At 52.1% G+C, this 15,660-nt stretch overlaps 1 protein-coding gene across 7 annotated transcripts in view; it reads left to right on the top strand.

Moving 5' to 3' along the window:
- Window positions 1-14,303, top strand: part of PAX2 (paired box 2) — an 89,346-nt gene extending 75,043 nt beyond the window's left edge. For 2 of the 7 annotated variants that reach the window (XM_045568609.1, XM_045568614.1), the window contains 4 exons: window positions 8,971-9,072; window positions 9,225-9,307; window positions 11,366-11,452; window positions 11,926-12,018. In XM_045568609.1, coding sequence (XP_045424565.1) covers window positions 8,971-9,072; window positions 9,225-9,307; window positions 11,366-11,452 — 272 coding nt within the window. In that variant the 3' untranslated portion in view covers window positions 11,926-12,018. Of the gene's footprint in view, window positions 1-8,970; window positions 9,073-9,224; window positions 9,308-11,365; window positions 11,453-11,925 lie in introns of all 7 variants that reach the window. The other 5 variants (XM_045568608.1, XM_045568613.1, XM_045568612.1 and 2 more) reach the window with 3 other exon arrangements.
- The last annotated feature ends 1,357 nt before the right edge of the window (window positions 14,304-15,660 follow it).

The raw sequence follows: 15,660 nt of genomic DNA, 5'->3' as shown, positions 1-15,660 counted from the left end.
AAAGCTGGCCTATTTGAATGGAGGTGGGGGAGGCCATTGAGGCACAGTTCACAGCTGGAAAGCAGGGGCTGGCCCCAGGGTCCTGGGGACCAGTAAGAGCAGTGTTGGGTGTAGCTTCCGAGAAAGGACTGCCATCTCTTAGAAGTTCAGATCATTGCCCACATGTAAGATGGTCTGCCAAGTGGACTGCAAGCAGATAGAGGTGTGGACCATGGGAAACCTCCTCCTACTACTCAGTGAGTCCTGAGGACCTCCAGGAACTGCTTCTTTCCTGTAGTTAACAACCCCCTTCCAATGCAACTGCATTTGCCTCCATAAAACAAACAGCTTAGCCCTTGGCCAGCCCCTCTGGGGGAGGAGAGGGCAATAAAGGCTGAGAAATATTTCTGAAGGAGGCTGGGAGTCTCCTAGTCCTGTCTGTCAGCTCAAAGCCCCTGATTAGCTAGAGGAATTTAGGGCACAGACATCAGAGTTCCTCTCCAACCTTGAAAGGAGAGGGCTAGGGCAACTTCAGACATGTGGAAGTCAGAGAGCCCTTTACTGTGGAGGCCAAACCAAGCCAGAGGGCTCCTCCTCAGCACCCACAGGTCCTAGACCCTTCATTGAGGCTGAGGAGGCCCAAAGAAAAGACGGAACCTCCTCCCCATACCCCTGAGGCCTCTAGCCACATCCCCAAAGACCTCCCGCCCAGACCTCAGCTCTGATTTAATTACCGGGGCATTTCCATAGCAATGAGACATTGACAGATAGGTGGCTGCCCTGGGCCTGTAGCCTAGGAGTCATTGGATCAGGGCTCCTTCCCTTCCTCCTTTATCCAATCCACTTCTGGAGGTAAAGGATGTTGAAAAGAGGCACTAATCCACTCTAGGGCTCAGAGAGTCAGGCCAAATTTGAGCAGAATAAAAGCTGTGCCATCCAACCTCCAGCTCCAAGCCCATGTCCACGTCTGTGCCTACCAGCCACCCTGTGATGCTGGCCTGCTCTCCCCAGGAAGGTGCCATGGCAGAAGCACATAGGCCAAGAATGGGCTGCAGAGAGGACGAGTGTCATGGAGAGGGTTTGGGGGCATCTTAGCAAAGATGTAGGTCTGTGGTCTTCTAAACTGAGCTCATCTTTGACCCATTACCATGGGCCTTTCTCCTTACCCCCCTTCCTCTTTTCTCTCCATCCATGAGACCCAAAAGGCTGAACGTGCCAAATGGACTGTGCTTATTTCCCCACAGTATGGTCTCACTAACGCATTTAGAGATCAGAGAGAGAGGTCAGTCTGAACTTGAATAAAAATATTTTTAAGAAATCAATGATCTTTATATCAAGTGCACATAGTAGCCAACTCAGGCTAACAAAGGGTGACTAATTAAGAACACTGGACACTGTTTTCCTGATTAGCTAGTAATCTAGGGAACCTTTCAGCTGCTGTAGATGTTGTTTAGAGATACTGGGGTGTCCCAAAGGGGAGTTCTCCAAAAGGGGATCCCCTAGTACTAAGCTTGTTTAGTCCATTATTTGGCACTTTCTAAGAACAAAAAACATCAGCTAAGTAAAAGTCAGTCAGTCAACCCAACCTTTTCCGAATGACCAGAAATCCTAATAGTGGTGTCCCAATGAATGATACAGGTATGTATTGGGACCAAGGGCTCAGAAATGTCCTGGTGGCCTCAAAGCCACCTAGGCAAGACCTGAAACCTGTTTGCCCCAGAGGGCCAGCCAGACACTCCCAAGGTGACAGGAAGACCCCCCCCCAACTTCCCCAGGATGATCAGAAGCCTTTCTTTCTCCACTATTAGCTATAGCCTCAGGACAAACAAGCCAGTGCTTTTTTAACCCTGAGCTTTGGGAGGCAAGCTCTGCCACTATTGTCACTTCTGAGAGGGCTTTGCGTGCCTTCTGCCCGAATCCTCCCCGTGGCAGTGGCGGCTGGGCTGGTGGGCAGGGAGGGAGGAAATCCCGCGGCTCTGGCTCCGAGAGCAGCCTAATGCTCCGGCGGCTTAAGTGGCCGTTTTCCTTGGGATTAGGGTTTCACTTACACAGAGCGCCTGAAAAACACTGTGCTTTCGGAAGGATTAGAGCTGACAATTCAGTGCTCTCAGAGAACAAAATAAAGCCGGAGAGGAACTGGGAGACCTGGAGTATCAGGACACTGTGCAAACAGGCTTAACCTCTGCCCACCCAGCACGAGGGTCTCTCCTGCTCTGAGCCCATCCATGAACCAGGGCCCAGCCTCCGGAGTGCCAGCACCTGCCCAGCCCCAGTTGTATTTGCAATTCTCGAATGGAGCCAGAGAAGGCAGCATAGGGAAGTGAACTGAGGAGAGGGCTGGAGACGTCGCCCCTCTCCCTGAGCCTCAGTTTCCTCCTCTGTAAGATGAGGGAGTGGGACTAGAAGATAGCCCTTTGAAAATGTGATTCTCCCCAACACTCGTGAGTCTGTCTGATCCCAGGATTCTGATGCCGCGGCTCCAGGGTCCAGCTGAGGCAGAAGGAAACCACCTCCTGTGAGCCCGTGGCTAGCAGGCTACACAGCCCAGACGAGGGAGTGTGCTGGGGGGAGAAGGGGTGGCAATAGCATGACTGGTTGTGTCCAGCTGGTTAGCTGTCAAGGTGCAGACCTCACTGAGCCCATAGGACACACCAGGGACTCAAGTCCAGCTGAGAGTGGAAGCCCTGATCGGCTGCAGGAGCCCGTGGCCCTGAGCTACAGGCACAGCCCCCTCTGCTGGAACCTGGCTCAGGCAAGCTTCAAGTTGAGTGTGGGGCCAAGACAGTGCCAAGGGCTGGGAGCCCCCAGAGGACAAAGCCTTGGGAGGATTTAGAAACCTGGGAAATAACAAACAAAATGAAATATGTAGAAAACTCTTTTTCTCTCCTTTCTCTCCTTGGACAGATTTAAAGTTTGTTACTTTAGCGTATTGTGTATGACCTGGATGGGTCATAAAGTGATCCTAACGGGCATAGTAATGTAAAGGAATGTAGACTTGGGCAGTAATTACAAATTTCGTAACTGTGTATGCTTGTAAGCATTATAAATGCATGTGTCAGATGCAGGCACAGAATGCCAACCCTGAAAAAATCTAATGTCTCCATTTTCACTACCTTATGAGAAGCAGACAAAACTTGAGGAGAGGATAGTAAAACAAGAGTTATGTTTTCTGGCCTTAGGGTCCTCCATGGTGTCAAGTGGGTAGCAAAAGTACTCATTTTCAGAGAAAGATGCTGAGGAAAAGCATCTCTGAACTCATTGAAGATAACTTTCACTATATAAATCTATGTCTAATAAGTCTTGTCTGAGCCATCACTAGCAGCAGTTTCTGCTTCTTTGGTGGCTTCCTTTTTATTTCTTTGATCTTCTGAATGCTGACATTTTCCTTGACTTGAGATAAGCCTCCCTGCTACTGCACATGTTATTTTGGTCTTCTTTGTATGATCTTGTTTCTTGGTACAATTCAAGTAGTTGCAAATAAATCAGTGTCCTATGCCAAAGAACAGAGGTTCTTTTGGTTTTTTATAAAGTGCTTATTAATCTTTGAATCTATGAATATTTTTAAGAATATGATAAAAGCCATGTACCATCTCCCCAGAGAGATATACATATATAATACCTATAACATTTAATGTATAGCTTTATATGGAACCCCTTAAGTGCATCTGTGGGGCTCTATAGGATCAGTTAATTCCAATTTAAAATCCTCACTATAGAAAATGGAAGAAACTGAAACACACAAGAAACAAGAAGTGACAAGATGTTCTGTTGGAGGAAAGGTTAGCTTAGCATGATCCCAGGTTGCTTTCCTGGACCAAATACCTATCTATTTTCTGGGTCTACAATAGTAAAGAATATCATGCCATAATCAATTCCAAGTGTACTGCTGGTTCTGTAGCCCAGGGCCTGCTATCTGGCTGTGAAATCTTGGGTATAATACTTAGCCCCTCTGAGTTTCAGTTTCTCATCTTCAGAATGGGAATTAAAATCATGTCAACATCATGGGAGTGAAATGGGGATTAAATGAGATAATACATATAAAATATGAAGGATGGTGCCCAGAATACAGAAGGTACTCAATGAATGCTAGCTAGTCCAGGTGGAAATAGAAGCATAATTCTGCCCTTGGATCTTAGACCCGACAATTAAAGTAGCACAAATAATCTGATGACTAAAATTTTTCAATTTCTTAATAAAGTCTTTTACTTTGCTTTTCTGTACTTGTTAAGAGGAGCTGCACTGAGATTCTCCAAAACAGTTGATTTGATCTGGCCCATTTGGTAAGGAATGTCCTACAAAAGTGCACTGTCTGATTCAGATGTAGTGATTGCTGTAGAAATTGGCTTTAGAATCTTCAGGGACTTCTGCAGTTGAACTGAGAAGACATCCTCATCAAGTACAGTGCTTCTAACACTTCTGGGTACTTTGAGATTCTCCACTACTACTGTTTCTTGAAGAGCCTTTGTTTTTTAGAAACTCTCAAAGGAGAGCAATGCTTCACCCCATGGAGTTTTACTGCAGACTTTTGGTGTCAGTGTTTTATTCTGTGTGCCCCCTTTTCCTTGCCTAATCTTAATGACAGCCATGATGATAGGAGATTTTGTTGGATGACTTCTTTTCCTTTTCTTTGGCTCTTCTGGGGAGTACCTGGCCTCATGTTATCATTGAGAGGCAGTGTGGCATAGATGTGGCTTCAAACTTCAGCTCTGTCATTTACTAGTTGTCATTATGCCCTTCTGGGCCTTCATATCTTCATCTTTAAAACAAGGAAGTTAGACTGATCATCTGGAAGGCTCTTCCATCCTTAAAATTTTTGTAACCTATTCTGGACATGGTAGCTTACGCCTGTAATCCCAGTACTTTGGGAGGCTGAGGCAGGAGGATTGCTTGAGGACAGGATTTCAAGACCAGCCTGGGTAACATAGTGAGATCCCATCTCTACAAAAAATTTTTAAAATTAGCAGGGCGTGGTGGCATGGGCCTGTCATCCTAGCTACTTGGGAGGCTGAAGCCAGAGGATCACTTGAGCCCAAGAGTTGGAGGTTACAGTGAGCTAAAATAACACCACTACACTCTGCCTGTACAACAGAGTGAGACCCTGTTTCTAGGAGGAAAAGAAAAATCCTTGTAACCTTAGAAAGCAAGTATCCAACATGAAATTCCTATCCTCTTGTAAGAATATGTGGGGTTTTATCTATTTGTGATTCCTGGTGCTATTTTTATGTTGCTGGCATTGTCAGTGAACAAAGCAAATACTTTACTACTTTCATATTTTATAACTGATGTAGTCTGCCATGTAACTGATTCCTCCTTTTTCTGTGCTTTTCTTGTCTGTATAAAGGAGGTGGCTGTGCCTTACAGTTTTAGAGTCTGTCTGCACTCCTGTTTGTCCATCCGCCCGTAGTACTGCAAAGCCCAGTGCTCTGTTGAGTCTTCCTTGCACAGATTCTATTACCCATTCATATTCTTTCACTGAAAGAGGCTTGCTCACAGAATGCTGCTGGGCAAATGGTATGACAGTCTTAGTAATTTGAAAACTTCCTGCAGTATGTGTTTTCCATTATTGACAATGGTGTTCCAGAAAAATATATGGCTCTGGCAAGAGTTTGGTCTACTTTTTTCTGCTCTTCAGGTGTCACCTGTGTACTAATGAAGCCATTGAGAGTGCTTTGTATGCAGTGGCTAGCACATTTGTTGGCTCAGGGGTCCTGAACAGGCACTTCTTCATGGTGATACTGAGGCCACAGAACCTGCAGCAGCAGGAGCACAGTGACATGCAGAATACCAGGAAGTGTGCATGCTTTTTCCGCATCATGGGCCTCTTCGCTCACATTTTAAAAAATTTCTGCATGGCACTTCCCAGCTTCCATTTGATAAACAGAATTTGGAAATGTGCCTTTTGACCAACAGTTCAGTGGGTGGATTTCAGCATGCAAAAGTTTCTACGCACTGAAAGTGGCCTTACAATTTTGCAAGAGATAAAGCCAGTAGAAATAAACTGCAACAGTACTGCCCCCAGGTTAGCTGGAAACACTTTCTAGGCATCCAGCCTTTCTTCCTTTCTCCTAAAGCTAGGTAGATTTTGTGACAAAACCTTAGATGACAAGGAATTCATGTGTGACAGACTGTGGGAATCATGCAGCTGAAAACCAAAATTCAGATGCATTTAAATTCCTGTTTATTAAAGAAGAGACACTCTCCTTTTCCTGGCTGCTTTGTAGACTTTAAGATTACAGGGCAGGGGAAATTGTGTTTCTATATCTGTCTAGCTTCAAAACCTCTACATCTTCCCTAACTCTCCTCTGTCTTAGGCCTTTTTTTGACCAATAAGTGTCATATCATTAATCTCTCTAGAAATTGATAGATATTGCTGTCATTGTCCACTTTAGGTCCACTCCACTGAGATGGTCAGAAGGAGTATACCTTTTATTGACAATAGAAGCCAATAATATAAAACTCACAACAAAGCAAACACAAATTCTTTCTTCTATCTCTAGGAATCAGAAATGATCTCTTGCTTGGCAGTTCTACTCTGTTCTTGAGTTTTAAGAAATGTAAGATATTAGCTACACTAGATAGGTATAAAGGAAAATCATTCTATTGCACGATAAAGCTGTCACAATATATGAGTCCCTCACTGGAAATTTTTCATCCTATAAAAATTCATAATCTATTGTTTAAACTGTTTTTTTAAGAAAAAGCAGATTCAAACATTTACATTTTGTCTCAGTCCTTACCTCTTTAAAGGAGTCCAACATATATGAAACAATTAGAAAAAAATTATAACCCATCAGGAATTGGCTGTGAGTGCAATAGAATTATCAAGGACCAATCAGGTATTTATTGTGCATCCACCACGTTCTCAGCTACGCAGGATAACGCAAAAGACAGGGCCCTGCCTCAGGTTGTTTTTGATGTGTTTGAAGAAGCAACCATGCTGAGACAACAAGGCTGATGCATTATGAAATATAATGGCAGGATAAACCATGGAGCACAGATGCTACAGAAGTATGCAAGAGAGAAACTGCCCTGGTGGGTAGAATGGTCAGGTTTTAAGGCTTCAGCTGGAAAGAGAGGAAAACTATGAGTAAGGAAGAAGAAAAGGTTATGGCAAAAAGCACAAGGGTTCATAGCACAAAAGCCAGGGAAAACAGTCAAATTAAACCAGGAGGGGCGAGAATCAGAGCTGAGAAAGTTGAGTGGGGAGAGTACCGAGGAGGCTTTGAAAGCTGCAGCATTTTGATTCAAACTGTAGACTACAGGGAATTGATGATGGTTTTTACAAGGAAAGTAGTGTGATCAAAACAATGTTTCATGAGGACTAGCCAAGCAGCCACATTTGGGACAGATAGGAGGGGGAAGAATGGAGGCAGGGAAAAGAAACAAAAAACTGCTGTGGCAAACCAAGGGCAGGTGATTAGAAGCTGAGCTATGAAGGTAGTGGAGGAAGTAGACACTGACAGATGTAAAGATGTAAGAACTGACAACACTTGGTGACGCACTTCATCTAGAGTGGGAGGAAGAAGGCTACGTCAAGGACTCCAAAGTTTTTGGTCTGAAGGTCTTCAAGAGGGTCAGTATAACCAATTGGGGAGCAGAAGAATCTGCTTTTTTACTGGTTAGGTTTGAGGTGACAGGGGGACAGCTAATGAAAGTGTTCAGCAGGCTGCTGGACATGCAGAAACCTGTGCTATAGCTCTGTATTCCTAGGGAAGAATGAATCACTCAGATGTGTCATGGTAGGTGTGAGGAAACCTATACATCTCAGGAGTGAGTGTAGAAGGTGAGGTCATCTTCAAAGGGAGAGTGGCAAAGAGAGAGATGCTTTGGAATAGCCATCGGGAGGTTGATGACTAGGGCCCATCTGATGAAAAGAAAGTGAACCAGGCCAGGTATGCATGGTTCAGACTTCCTCCAGCCATGCCCTGCCTTCCCAGTGTTGGGCAGAGGCATTAGAGTGGTAGAGTGGTACTGGCTGGCAAGCAGGATGAGGGGCATCTGGAGGGGATAAAGAGGACCCAGGAGGCCCAGGAGAGGAGAAAGGGAGTATGGGAGAAAGGAGAAAGCAAATTATTGTTACTGGAGATCAGAGCATGCTAAATTGCAAAGAGAGGTGGTGACCCCTTCGTAGCAATGCAGAGGCCAAGCAAGGAAGGGAGGCCAGCTATGTTCCAAAAGGCATGTCTTGGACCAGCGGTACCCCCCTCACATTGACTCACTTTGCCTCCATTCCAGGACACTGCTAAGGAAAGCCCTGCCTCCCACCCTCCAGGCTCTAGTTAACAGAGGCCTCCAGGGACACAAATCCAGCAGCTGGTGGGGCAGCAGATTTTGCTCATTGGAACTTGATCTGATCCACTTACACTGTTGGCTCAAAGCTCCTGATTCACTTCAGGGATGGTTTTCTATCATTTAAATGCCATAAACACTAACAGCACAATAGCTCACTGGCTGGTCCCCTGCTCTCCACACCTGCCAGGCCCAACACCTGCAGCTCCACTTGGAGAGGACGAGGAATACCCATCAGCCCCTATAGGGGTGGTGGTGGGGTGTCCTCTAAGCCTGAAGGAAAGATGAGGTGGTAGGGAGAGGAGAGGCAAACAAGATGATAGAGGCCCATTTGGCTACTGGAGAGACCACAGCTGAGTATCTTGCTGAGGAGGAGTAAAACCAGGTCATCTCCCTCCCATCTCCATCTGGGTTTGGAATGCACAGAGACACCGGCAAAGGCAGACACAAACACACAAATGCACAGAGACGCAAAGAGCTACACAGCGCAGAGGTGCGTACACAGCTGATTGCAGACAGTTTAGCTAACAAGCTTAGACACATGCAAAGGCACAACTGGACCTGCTCATTCAGGTGCAGAGCTGCACACATACCCCCCACACATCTGCAGAGCTCTTTCCTCTTTCCATGGAGTACCCTGGTGTGAGTAGAGGCAGGCCCCTCTCTTCCAGACCTCACCCCTTCCCCTTTGTGTTTTTCCAGGTCGTGACATGGCGAGCACCACTCTGCCTGGTTACCCCCCTCACGTGCCCCCCACTGGCCAGGGAAGCTACCCCACCTCCACCCTGGCAGGAATGGTGCCTGGTAGGTGACAATACTGCAGCTGCCTAATCTAGGTGGGGGTAACTAAATTGTGGGTGAGCTGCTGAGTGGTCTGTAGTCTGAGGCTGGGGGTGGGAGGAGACCCAACATCCCACCCTGCAAACCACTGCTATTCTGTCCCTCTCTCTCCCTAGAGGCTGCAGTTGGTCCCTCATCCTCCCTCATGAGCAACCCAGGGAGAAAGCTAACAGAAGTGCCCCGTTGTGTGCAACCCACTGTATGTCATGGCCCCTCCACAGCGCCCACCCACCCAAGCCTGTGCCCGAGGAGCACTCAGCCTCAGCTCCGCCCTCAGTGCCCCAGCCCACCCTCAGTGTCCCAGCCCACCCCAGCCAGCTGACACTGCTTGGAAGAGCCTGCCCTGGTTTCCATGGAAACTTGGAGCCAAGAACCATTTCCAGGGGCATGTCAGTCACTCAGACAAAGCCACCCTGGTCCACACCAAGCCACAGGGGAAGACCAATGCTGAGAACCTACCCCAGCCCAGAGAGAGGAGGCAGCTAGTCCCTAAGAGGAACAGAGGACAGGCTTAGCAGGAACCAGAGAGACTGTGGCTTCAGAGAGACAAGCCAGACACCCTACATCTCAGAGGAACCCACGCCCTCACTGCGCCTCCAGGGCTCTGACCCACCCCTTTTCTGAGAGAAGCTGGGTTTGGGCTGTGTGGATCAGAGAGGCAGAGGCTGTGTTTACGGTCTGGTGACTGCAGCTGGAGGTTGTGCTGTCCCCAACCCTTCACCCCAGATGGGGTGGGGGGGACTTGAAGCCAAAGACAGCTGAAGTTCCTATTTGCATAATCACCAAAAAACTCTTGTTTTAAAGAGGGTTAAGACTCACTCAGCCTGCAACCCACTCCCTCTGGACACCCTCTGTGTGGCCTTTCCCTGAAGTTGGACTCTCATTAGTGGGGGAAAGGAGGAGGGAAGAGGATAGAGGAGGGTGATTGGCTTCATCCATCCAGGGACACTCAGGGACAACCCTGGGTAAGCAGAGCTTGGGGTAGGGGTGATGGCAAAAAAAAAAAAAAAACAATGTTTGCTGCAGGGTGTTATGGAATAGGGGCTGAAGGGAGTTGGAGGTGGGGGTGAAAGGATTCCTGCCCAGATTTAAGGGAGGGGAAGTAGAAGCCTGGTGGGGGGCAAGGAGATTTTGTGGGGGAAGGTCCCAGCAGTGAGCAGATGGAGGCTGGAGGAGGTCTCAGCAAGGTGGGGGTGAGGGAGGAGTGGGGAGTGGAGAGGTGGGGGTGGGGAGTCTGCAGGGAGGTGGGGATGAGGGGAGCCGCAGAGAGCTCATGGTGGCAAGGGGGGAGTCGTTAAACAGAATCTAGTGCTGATGAGGAAATTACACTTGTTTCATTAGCGATGGGGAAGGAGATAGCTCAGTTCCTCTTGGTCACAGTTGAGCTCAGAAGCTCATTATCCTGCTGCACGCATGCTTTCCCTCCTCGTCAATAAACAGGCTTTCCAGTGGCTGCATCCCCCACCCCCACCCCAGCTCCCTCTCGGAGAGGGGCCCCTTCTCCTCTACTTAACCCGCGGTTAGGGATCACTGTAAACAGTCTGGGGTCATCACACAGGAGAAAGGGCGAGGGGGAAACCCGGAGGCCTGGCCTTTCTCCCGCGGAGGGAGGGAGGCAGCTTCCGACGGCTCCCAGCCCACGGGGCCCTCCGCTCACCGCGCGCGGACCAGTGGGCAGTCCACCTGCCTCCCGCCGCCTCCATCCCCTGCCGCGCGGCTCGGTATCGAACCTCTTGAGGGGAAAGGCGGGAGGGGGGTGTTTCCCAGCAGAGCCCCCAACCTTGTATTGGCACTGCGCTGAGATGCCACTCTTAGGACTTTCTGGGACAGTGTCACCAGGGCCTTTCTTCGCCAGCCCAAGGCCCCTGCTTCCACCCCGTGGGGCTGTGACTCCTAGAAGCGGAGTGTCCACTATAAAGGCTCTTGGTCCCCAACGCAGCGGAGTGGGCACACCCGGACAAACCCTTTCTGGGTGGCCCGGAGTGCAGGAGCCCGGGGCGGGCACGAGCCCACAGGTCTCGCCACGCCAATGTGTTAGGCGCATCGGTGCTTCCCACCTCCGCCCCCACCCCTGCTCTCCCCACGGAGACCGCGGGCTTGCCCCGCCCCCGCGCGGCCCGCACGCCCGCCACGGCCATTACCATGCCCGCGACACCTGCGCCTCAGACCCGGAGCTGGTTGGAGAATCGGCCGGCGGGGCTCGTCGGGTCCGCCACGGTGTGCGCGTGTCTGATCCCCACTCCCCACCCCCCCGCAGGGAGCGAGTTCTCCGGCAACCCGTACAGCCACCCCCAGTACACGGCCTACAACGAGGCTTGGAGATTCAGCAACCCCGCCTTACTAAGTGAGTACGCCACCTGGCTGGCCGGCGGCTCAGCGCGTCCGCCCTCCCGCCCTCTGGCTCCGCCGGGCCTCTTCCGGACGCGGGTCCCACTCCAGCGACCTGACCTCTGGGTGCCCGGCCGGGCCAGGGGGGCAGGCTTGTTAGTGCAGCACTGAGGCCCAGGGACCCCTCGAGGACGCCCCCCCTCCCCTCCTCTCCCTTCCTTTCCCTCCCGGGTCGCTAGAGGCTTTGCGCCACCTTCACTCTCAGACCCCTTGGAGGGCGCGCAGCCAGGCGTCACGGATCAGGTCCCTCTTCCGCCACGTGAACGCGGCTCTTCTCGGAGCAACTGGCCCCACGGCCCAGCCAAGGTCTCCCAGCCCGGATCCCGCCGGACCCCAGCCCCGGGAGGTCTTTGCTTTGCTTTTCTTTCCTTTTTTGTTCTCCTGTTTGTCCTCTCACCCAGCCCATTCTTCTCCTGTGTTAACTTCCAGGTTCCCCTTATTATTATAGTGCCGCCCCCCGGGGCTCCGCCCCTGCCGCTGCTGCCGCTGCCTATGACCGCCACTAGTTACCGCGGGGACCACATCAAGCTTCAGGCCGACAGCTTCGGCCTCCACATCGTCCCCGTCTGACCGCCCACCCCGGAGGGAGGACCGACGCGACGCGATGCCTCCCGGCCACCACCCCAACCCCATCCCCGTCCCAGGACCCGCGCAACCCTTCACATCACCCCGTCGAAGGCACGACAGGACAGGTGGAGCCGCGGGCGGGACCCTCAGGCCCGGGCCTGCCGCCCCCAACCTCGCCCGCCGCCCCTCCCCGCCTGCCTGGACTGCGCGGCGCCGCGAGGAGGGCCGGGCCCAGCTCGCCCCGGCCTCCCTCGCGCTGGCCCCGGAGCCGGCCAGCCACCCCGCGGACTTGGGCCAGATCTTCGGGCGCGCGCGCCGGACACGTTTCTGTGACACACAATCAGCGCGGACTGCAGCGCGGCCCAGCCCCGGAGCAGCCCGTCCTGGACGCTTGGGCGCCGGGAGGCTTCGCTGGAGGGGCTGGGCAAAGGAAATTAAGAACAAAATGACTTTCTGCAGAAGGAGGAAGAGCCCGTTGTCGAACCCTTGGGAAAAATGCCCTACCCCCTGCGCCAGCCATTCTGCCCCGCCTTTTGGGTGTGCCCTGCCTCAGAAGGTGGAATGGGGGCGTGGGGGTCGTGCTCTAGGAACGGGCTTTGAGGGCGTCAGGTCTTTCCAAGGTTGGGACCCAAGGAGAGCAGGCCCCAGCAGCCCGCACCGGCCGAGCCCGACACCTGGCTCTTCCCTGCTCCACCTGGACTGTCTAGTTCCCCAGGGCCCAGGCGCTTCCTAGCACGTGACCCGACTCTCAGCCCTGCCTTGCCCCTACCTCAGCGTCTCCACCTACTGGCCTCCCAGATTCCCCTCCTGCCCGTCCTTTGCCCGTCCCACGACGCCCTGCATTCCTCTCCCTAACTCGCCGCCCCATCGGACGCTCTCCCGGGCCGCCGCAGGACCAGTTTCCGTAGGCCGGGGACACTGGTCTTACCCCAGCTGATACTTGATGCCTCCTCCCCCGACACAGACTCTCGATCTGCCAGTGGTGGGAGCCGCTTCTGAGCTGGCATCGGAGCTGCCGCAGGGTGGAAGTGGGAGGCTGCCCACTCCCCACCGCCACCTCCCAGCCTCCTCCTCCGGCAGGAACTGAACAGAACCACAAAAGTCTACGTTTATTTAATATGATGGTCTTTGCTAAAAGGAACGAAACACAAAAACCCCACAGGCTGCTGCTTTGTAGAAAGACGGTGTGTGTCGTGTGAAGGCGAACCCCTGTGTATATAACCCCTCCCCTCCGTCGGTCCCGCCCCGCCCCGTAGAGTCCCGGTCGCCCGCCCGCCCTGCCTGTAGATACGCCCTGCTGTCTGTGCTGTGAGAGTCGCCGCTCGCTGGGGGGGGAGGGGGGACACAGCTACACTCCCACTAAAGCACAGCACGTCCTGGGGGAGGGGGGCATTTTTTATGTTACAAAAAATTACGAAAGAAAAGAAATCTCTATGCAAAATGACGAACATGGTCCTGTGGACTCCTCCCGCCTGTTTTGTTGGCTATTTCTCTGTAATTCCTTGTTTTCGCTCTTTCCTCCCGGCATCTCTCCCCTCTTCATTTCTGTCCTGTCTGCTGCTCTCGCCCTCTGTCTCTGTCTCTCTCCTTTGTCTCTCTCGTCTGTCTCTGCTCCTCCCTCGGCCTCTCTCCCCAGCCCTGCCCCGGCCGCCCTGTCCTCGCAGGCTAGATCAGAGGCGGCAGCTCCAGCCCCCGGGCTCGCCCCCTCGCGGCCACCCGCCCCGCCCCGTAGTTGCTCTCTCGGTAGCGGCGATGCGCCCTGCATGTCTCCTCACCCGTGGATCGTGACGACTCGAAATAACAGAAACAAAGTCAATAAAAGTGAAAATAAATAAATAAAAATCCTTGAACAAACCCGAAAAGGCTTAGAGTCCTCGCCCAGATCTCTCGCCCCTTTGAGCCTTTTTATTTGAAAAGGAAAACGAGAAAAGAGAATAGTTTAAGGGAACTGCCGGCGCCCAGCCTGGCTCCAGTGGCCCGAGCGGGGCGGCCAGGGCGCCGAGGGCCGAACTCCGAGGCCCGGTGCGTCCCAGTCCTGTGGGGCCGCCGGGCAGAGGCCCCGGACCCAGGGCCAGGCCTAACCTCCGAAAGGTCCCCCGACGGTTCTGGTCTCCTCGGCCACTTTCAGCGCGTCGGTTCGTTTTGATTCTTTTTCTTTTCTTTTCTTTCTTTTTTTGTGCACATAATAAATAAATAATAATAATAAATAATAATAATAATAAATAAAATTTTGTATGTCACTCCCCATGGCTCCAGGTTTGTCTCTCCCTGTCTCTGGGGCGGGCTTCCCTTCACACTGGTCATCCCCAATAACTGCCTCAATGATCCTCCCAACTACACTCCCAGTGTGACCCCCTCTGACTCCTATGCCGACATCTCAGCAAAGGCCGGGACCAGCCTGCCCAGCAGTAGATACTTTCCATCATACACCCCCGCCCTTGGGGCGAGTTCTCACGTTCCAAAACTTCAGAATAACTCAGAGTAACACATCTATAATCAGGCCGACTCTGCTGTCCTGCCACTCCTCCGCCTGCACCCAGATTTAGGGTGCAGCAGGCTCTCAGACCTGGACATCCGAGCCCCTCTCTACGTGCGGGAGGGGGGGTGTCAGTTGTCCTATCTCCTCCCTCTGCTCCCCATCCTGCGCAGATGCGCATCGGCGTAGCCGCAATTTTATCCCCCGAGTCTGCAGTGAGATCGCGGAGACCGCAGACGCTTGCCGCAAATTTCCTCGCTCTACATTTACTTCTGGGCTCAGCCCCGCGGAAACCCAGGGAGCTGGCTCATGGGACCTCGCGCGCCCCATGTGTCTTGCGGAATCCCGGGCCTTGGCGAGCAGCTGCTGGGACTGGTGCGCCTTGTACTGTGGTCCAGGTGTGTCCCAGAGAGGGCGCACAGTCGCCTGTGTTGGTGGGTGGTCGGTGGTTGGCTTCCTGCATGTGAACGGATTTCTGTTCCTCTGCATGGGTCTGTACGTATGTGGATGTGTTTGGGGGTGAGATAGTAGAACTGTTTGTCTTTTTAGACATCCTTGTTCTTGTGCCCAGGTGTCCAGTGTAGGATCTGTGTGTCTGTCCCTGTGTCTCTGTTCCTGTTTTGGAGGAGGGATGTGGTGACCATCGGGGATTGTCCTGCTGCATCAGAGATACTTGGGAGGTCCCCTCTCCATCCCTTCAGCAACCTCCCAGTTCTAGCCCTCCCACACTCTGGCCAACACAAAGGCCCCAGGGTCCACCTGGTCTCTCCCTGGGAGACTTTCCTTCTACACTCCTGGGAAACCTTCCCAGCTCAGCTTCCATCTCAGCCTTCTCCCACTTGAAAGGTTCTTGAAACTCTGAGCTTCCAGGAATAGCTGGGGCAGGGGCGGGGAGTGCAATGTAGAAGCAGGGCCTTGGGGCAGACTAAGGAATGACCTTCTCCCTTGGCTGGGGCAGTGTCTCCCAGACACCTTCCTACCAGAATCCCAGAGACCTTTCTTTCCCAAGCCAATTTGCCCATGGCACCTCAGGGGGGTATGCAGGACCCCCAACAAATCAGCAACCCCCCCTCAAGTCCATTTCCTTCCCTCTCCTTTCCCTCCTATGTCTCCTCTTTATT

This window comes from Lemur catta, chromosome 14 (assembly GCF_020740605.2).
Source record: "Lemur catta isolate mLemCat1 chromosome 14, mLemCat1.pri, whole genome shotgun sequence".
In the NCBI taxonomy this organism is placed as follows: Eukaryota; Metazoa; Chordata; class Mammalia; order Primates; family Lemuridae; genus Lemur; species Lemur catta.
Note: the sequence above shows the minus strand (reverse complement) of the source record. Positions and strands in the feature narration are given on the sequence as shown.